This window comes from Henckelia pumila, chromosome 2 (genome assembly GCF_033568475.1).
Source record: "Henckelia pumila isolate YLH828 chromosome 2, ASM3356847v2, whole genome shotgun sequence".
Taxonomy (NCBI): Eukaryota; Viridiplantae; Streptophyta; class Magnoliopsida; order Lamiales; family Gesneriaceae; genus Henckelia; species Henckelia pumila.
This window is the reverse complement of record NC_133121.1, coordinates 139074190-139080816: the sequence shown is the minus strand read 5'-3', so window position 1 is coordinate 139080816 and position 6627 is coordinate 139074190. Positions and strand designations below refer to the sequence as shown.

General features: G+C 35.1%; 2 protein-coding genes across 2 annotated transcripts; one reads left to right on the top strand and one right to left on the bottom strand.

Moving 5' to 3' along the window:
• Window positions 1-651: 651 nt before the first annotated feature.
• On the top strand, window positions 652-1188 carry LOC140878524 (uncharacterized). The gene has a single exon (XM_073282123.1). It carries the CDS (start codon window positions 652-654, stop codon window positions 1186-1188), a length of 537 nt encoding a protein of 178 aa, XP_073138224.1.
• Window positions 1189-1532: 344 nt separating this feature from the next.
• Window positions 1533-4953, bottom strand: LOC140883698 (uncharacterized). The gene is made up of 6 exons (XM_073290265.1): window positions 4325-4953; window positions 3420-3608; window positions 3052-3291; window positions 2692-2909; window positions 2356-2610; window positions 1533-2004 (listed from the first exon to the last, which is right to left on the bottom strand). The coding sequence occupies exons 1-6, from the start codon at window positions 4704-4706 to the stop codon at window positions 1726-1728; spliced, it is 1563 nt and encodes a 520-aa protein (XP_073146366.1). The 5' UTR covers window positions 4707-4953; the 3' UTR covers window positions 1533-1725.
• Window positions 4954-6627: the final 1674 nt, after the last annotated feature.

Sequence of the window (6627 nt, the reverse complement as noted above, 5' to 3'; positions counted from 1 at the left end):
ACCAAATCAGTTAGTATATGTATTGCAATTTTAATATATAGTAATTACTAAATAATACTAATATGAATGTTAAAATAATCAAAAAATTTGATAATCAGATATAATCGAAATCAAATTTTCGGGAATCGTGATCATGATTACTTGTAATATGCTACCATATCTGAGAATTTCTCATATATAGATATAGAAATAGAAATAGATCATACATATAATCATTTTCGTATATTGAATTTAATTATCTTTGCACGATGTTTTGGTAAGTATTTTACATTCTTTTACAACATATAATAATAATATATTTTTGAGATCTCATATATTGCACACGTTATGTGACTACACAATCATGATTTTTTTTAACTTTATGTTTCATAAATTTTGTAATTAATAAAATTATAAAATAAAAATATTTAGTAAAACCCAAAAAAAAAAAAAAAAAAGTAATTCAAAGTTGCTAAGAGGGCCAGTACCATGGAGCTTTGTTTGTGGATGCAAACACAACTGTCCAAGTCAGAGTTTGAGGAATTTGCGGTTCTAGCATGGGCTGTGTGAAAAGAAAAGCAGAAGTTTTTACATGGCGACAGATCGAAACCTCTGGTGGAGCAGATTATTTGGACTTCAACTTTTCTTACCAATTTTCGGGAGGCAAGGGAGATGGGTAAAATTCCTGGTGTGAGCGTTAAGGAAAGTGGGGAAACAATGTGGAAGCCGCCAGATTTTAACTGCCTAAAGCTCAATGTTGATGCATCCTTTAATACCAATCTCAATATGTTTAGCGTGGGTGGAGTGGTGAGAGATAATCAGGGTCGTTTGCTGTTAGCTTTCGGAAAACAAATTAATCAACCGCTATCAGTGGTCCATGGTGAGTTGCTGGCTATTCGAGAAGGGGTCAAACTGATTTATGAGAAGAGTTTCATAGATATACATGTAGTAACCGATTCTCTCTTAGCGGTGCAAGCAGTCATGGCTGAGCAGAAGAATCTTGGATATGAAGGATTGTGCGCAAAAGACATCAAGCGAAAATTGAAGAAACCGGTGGTTTCGGATTTTTTCCATGTTTCTAGATCGGCTAATAGAGTAGCCCATAATATTGCTTGTTTTGCTTCTTCCTCCCCCTCACCGTTTATTTGGATGAATGGAGATTTTTCTTCTTGGTTGATACATCTTATAATAGACGATTATCATCAATAAATTTACAAATTTTCCAATAAAAAAAAAAAAAAAAAACAAGTCTCACCAAAATTCAATTTCTATTGACTCCTTTGCTTTTATTAAAAGTATAGATATGACAAATTTCCATCATTGAAAATTTGAAACACACATTATTGAAATAATGTACACTAATTTTTTTTTTCTTGTAAAAAAATTGAGTAAGTCAACCGTGCAACGATCTTACCGGTCTGTACGGCGTGAATTCAAATTTTGATCCAGCATTTTAACAAGTTGCTGAAGATGAGAAGTGAAAGCATCATGCATAACGAAACCAAAGAAATCAAAGAGTATAGTCAAAAGGTCATAATAGAGAAGAAAAGAAATGAAGTTTACAAGGTCTTCAATTTCTTTGCAATATGTTGTTTTAGTCATTCTTTACAGTACATGTAATACTACACAAAGTGAGAACCTGTCTGTATGTATCGTATCCTATACTTTTCGTTAGCTCACCTCAATTACAATCAAGGAAACCAGAGTAGAAATCAAGAAAATCAGTGTGTTCCCGCGCCAAGATTTTCAAGCTAAACTAGAAACATTTTCGCTGTCAATTATTGTATCACTGAAAACCCCATCTGTGTTTTGATCCTCGTCATTGATCCGATCTTGATCCACATTTCTCGAAAGAGGGCCTCGAGGAATCCCGAAAACTGTACTAAACATATGTTGATGACATTCATCACAGAAGTAGAAATATGTGAAATGGCCCTCGTATGGGAGTTTATGAAGCATGACGTCTGGTAGAACTCGTTGCACAAAATCGCTCATTGATGGAGGGATAACTCTATCTTCACCTCCCTATTTCAATAGGAATTCCAAATAGTGAATAAGCATAGTAAACAACCATCTACTTAGGCATTTGAAACCCATCATCGAAACTGCTTTTTCCCCAAAAGGGCAAGCCAATAAGAAATTGGTCAAAAATAAATTTACACCTTCACAAACTCATGCATCAGGCTATAAGGGTATAGAAACAATCACCCAAAACCAAATCATTTCCATATATCGGATTTTGCCCACCAAAAGTTTTGAGCATTGAACCAAATGCCATTGATATCTTCTTGAAATCATTTCGTCGAAAAGGATCGAGATAGTGGAAGGTGGGCCAACAGTTGTTTTGTAATTAACACAAGTAAATTGTTAACTAACCTGCCATATGTGTATGGGGCCAAGAAAACCATCAAATTTCTTTTCAGCAGAACTGTAAAGTGATTTAAGCCAAACCAGAACCCCTTTGCTCTTGTGTTTGTTCTGTACTGTGAGGTCTGCAATGCTGAAACCCCAGTTTGAAACTTGCAAGACTGCTTCCTCAACAAATGGTTTCACATTTAACTGTCGAATTGATTCCTCAACATCCCTCTGCCAGAATTCTTGAAACATCTGTCTCTCTATCAAAGTTCTATCCTATAGATTTTACCAAACATATTAACTAAGAACATATAAAAATCTTCAATAGTTTTATGGCTTTTAGTTAAGATGACTCACCCTTTTCCCAAATGAGATGGAAAGCCAGTTTTCCATCTGACCATAGTTTCCAGAAAGGAAACTTCTACGATAGAAGTATGGAAGAAATCTAGGAAATTTCCGGGCTAAATGGTACAACATTTTCTTCTTGGTTGTCCATTTCCCCCAGATTTTTCTGGTCTCTTCCTTGGTCAGTCTGGGTTCATATGGATTAATCATTGGAGCAACCATTATAGCACCTGAAAATTTAACCCAAAATGTGTCACAATGACTTGTAGAAGGCAAAGTCACTCATTTGGTTTCCACCATAAATCGAAGCTACTGTAGTAACTTTCTTCAGCTCAAATAACAGAAAGACATCAATTAGTACATGAAACTAACCTGCTATCCTATCAGGAATGTACCGAAGAGCAGCCCAGGCATGCATACTTCCTATAGAATACCCCACAACCCAAAATTTATCAGTAACATTCACAGCATAAGACAAGTGGAACATATCCAAAGCCGATGACTCAAGATTCCTATCAGGATGAGGATCGCTTTCCCCAAAGCCAGGAAGATCATAGGACACAAGCCGAATACCAAACTCTCGCAGTATGGAACCCTTGATACCAGGAATTCCTAGTTTCAAAAAAGCAGAGTCCGAACAAATAATTCAGTGAAACTTTAAGCATTCATGTGTTACTTTACATCCAACTCGTTACCAGTCAAATAATATATGGTTAATATAAAAATAAAAAATAAAATACCTGCAAGTCGAGATGAAAGAAAAGAATGGGGAACAATCATTGAGTATCTAGCTTGATCAGAAGGAACGCCTTGCTCCTGATAGGCTAAGCGTCTCCCATCTGGAAGCAGTATGAGGCTACCGCTAGTAGGGTGAATCTTCATTTGTTTAACCAAAGGAGTTGTAGGGTGATTAGTATTTACAATTAAAGCTGCAGATCATGTTCTTTCTATCAGTATACGGGCGAAAGAACTATAATTTCATAACATAGCAAATTCAATGTTCAACAACTAATTTAGGACAAAATTTTGCAAACTTGGTTTTAGTTTTTACCGGTCAAAATGCCCGGTCAACCACACCCATCCTACCTTCTATTCAGAGGGAAACTATGGGAATCTAAAAATTTACGGGAGAAGATTGATAATGAAACAACAAGAAAGTCGCATATTTCAAGAGAACTTTGAATAGGCTTCCCATAACTATTTTAGTGTTATCGAATCATCATTTCAAGATCCTCCACATAGCTGGATATGACATCCATTTAGGGTCTTGGAACTACAACACTTGCTATGATCAAACCAAGTCTTTCCATGTGTTAGTATTTGCAAAAGGCCCGAAATTTAAAAGAATCAATGCCAAGTCGATAAATGCATTAAGATATTCTCATTCCTCCCAATTTGTCCGGCATTATTTCCCAAATTCAGAACCAAACTAGACATGTTCAGGAACTAAACAACTAGTGATGCCCGTTTAGAGTTCACACCAGCAATTCCTGGAAATTAAAAAACAAGCTAGTTGCCACATTAACTCAAATGTACAATCAAATTTGTGGTAAATTCACTTTATAAGAATCTCAGTCCAATTCAAGAAACAGTATTCCAATAGAATCCCGCAAAACAAGAGCAATTACACACTACCAACAATCACCTGCTAGAGCAAGAATCCAGACACAAGCGATCACGCTCCAAGCATGCAAAGGGTCGCGATCCTCGGGCAGATACTGGTTCAAAAACCTCAATTTCCTACAAATCTTGATACATGGTCCCTTGAACTTTCTCATTATCAAAGAATCATCCCGCAACAAGCTCTGCTTCAATACATCTCTCACTCCCTTCCCGAACTCCACACTCATCTCCGCCGCCCCTTTCGCGAACTCAGCCACCTGAAACCTCCAATCTCCAGCAACCGCGGCCGGAGCTCTTCCCCCCACTCCTGATGAGGTGTAATTGTTGCCATTTTGTCCAACACCCTCGTCAAGAACATTCGTATAATCCGATCTCCAGGCCGTTGACTCGTTAACCTCAGACATTAACAGAATCCCACAAATGGGTTTCGAAAACAAATCACACACCTGCGTCAGTATCAAGCTTTCACACACTATATTGAAACCTTACACTCGAATACGATTACAACAGAGTGATTTTCTGGCAACTATTCCATTGTATTCATACATATGTATGAAATGGACAGCCAAGCTATCGACAATCAAACGCCGTTTTCTTGATTATTATTATTATTATATAATTTGTAGTCTGTAATATAATATTTGCATGAGTTGTTTTTGTTTGCCATTAATGGACAGAGGTAGGGGTCCGAAATGGGGCAGTAGGTGGGAAAAGCATAGCTGTGGGGACTGAATCAAGGGCCAAGATTATGCCACATCGCCAATAGTTGCTCTGCGATTGTGGGGGTGGTGGGACTGTGGACAGCGGTGGTGGCGTCGTGGTGGGGTCCGCCGTGCACGGGAGCTGCTAACGGCCGTTAACTTCTTGCTATTCCTCCCAAGAAATTGCAGTGAAAATTTGATATTATATTAGTATAAAAAAATGGAAATTGAAATTTAAAAATGGGAAAGATATCCGTAGAACAGATTAACAAATTTATTTTTTTTTAACAAAAACACAGATGAACAATTATGTCACCACAAGCATCAGTTTTTTCGTCGCATTGATCTTTACAATGAATGCAGCAATTAATAAATACTAGTTAAGGAATACACGCGTTCTATATAATATATAATATATGATATTCAAAGGTCATTTTTTTTAAATGGATCTCTTATATGAGTTATCAATTAAAAAAATTAACATTTTATGTCAAAAGTATTACTTATTAGACAAAAACTCCTATGAGACGATTTTAATAGTCATTTTTCAGACGGGTCTCTTATATGGGTTATCCATTAAAAAATATTCTATTTTATGCCAAAAGTATTATTTATTATTATAAACATAAGTAGGGTTGACTCAACTCACGAATGAGACCATCTCAGTGTTACTCTACTTATTATTTCAAATATGGGTAGGGTTGACAGTCTCACAAATGAGACTGTCTCACATGAGTGTTACTCTTAAAATTTTGATCTCGAAAAATGTATGTGAGTGAGCAGTTAGATTTTCAATGGAAGAGAAAATGGGAGAAAGTGGTGTGAAAATTTGGTTGCAATCAAGGGGCAAAACTGAAAAGAAATTTTGATGTCCTCACACCATACAAAAACAGTTTTTATAAGGGTTTCATGTATTATAATACAATATAGATAGTATAGATTCCCCTACACAAGATTATTGAGTTTATTGTACTAAACTTCTGTAAAATATTGAAAATACACATTTCTCTTCTGTGAAATTTTAATATTGAGAATACAAAGTTCTTTCTCGTGAATTAATAAAGATTCCACTACACAAGATTATTGAGTTTATTGTACTAAACTCCTGTAAAATATTGAAAATACATATTTCACTTCTGTAAAATTTTAATACTGAAAATACACGTTTATTTCCCGTGAAATTTTAATGCGCACCTAGCCTTTAACCTATTGTAAATAATTTCTTTGACAATAGTATGTCAATACTACAATATTAGGTATATAATACGAAAATGTCATTTTGTTGTAGTATTTAATCAAATACATCATGTTTATTTGTGAAGAAAATGCGTGTATTCTGATGTGAGTGATGTATTTGAGTGATATGAAAATTATTACAATAATATAAGATTATTTTTTGTTTCATAAACCTAATTTTTTAAAAAATGGTTATTTTGACGCAAAAAACAACACATTTTTAACAAACTCGTCGTAACAAGAATTAAACGTAAAACCATCACAAAATGTTAAGGGTTGTGAATTGTGATGCTTATTAAAAGTTCACACCACTTTGTTTTTGAAAAAAAAAAGATCAAAACTTTACATCAAATTAATTTTTTGAGAGAAAAAATTGATCAAAACTTTA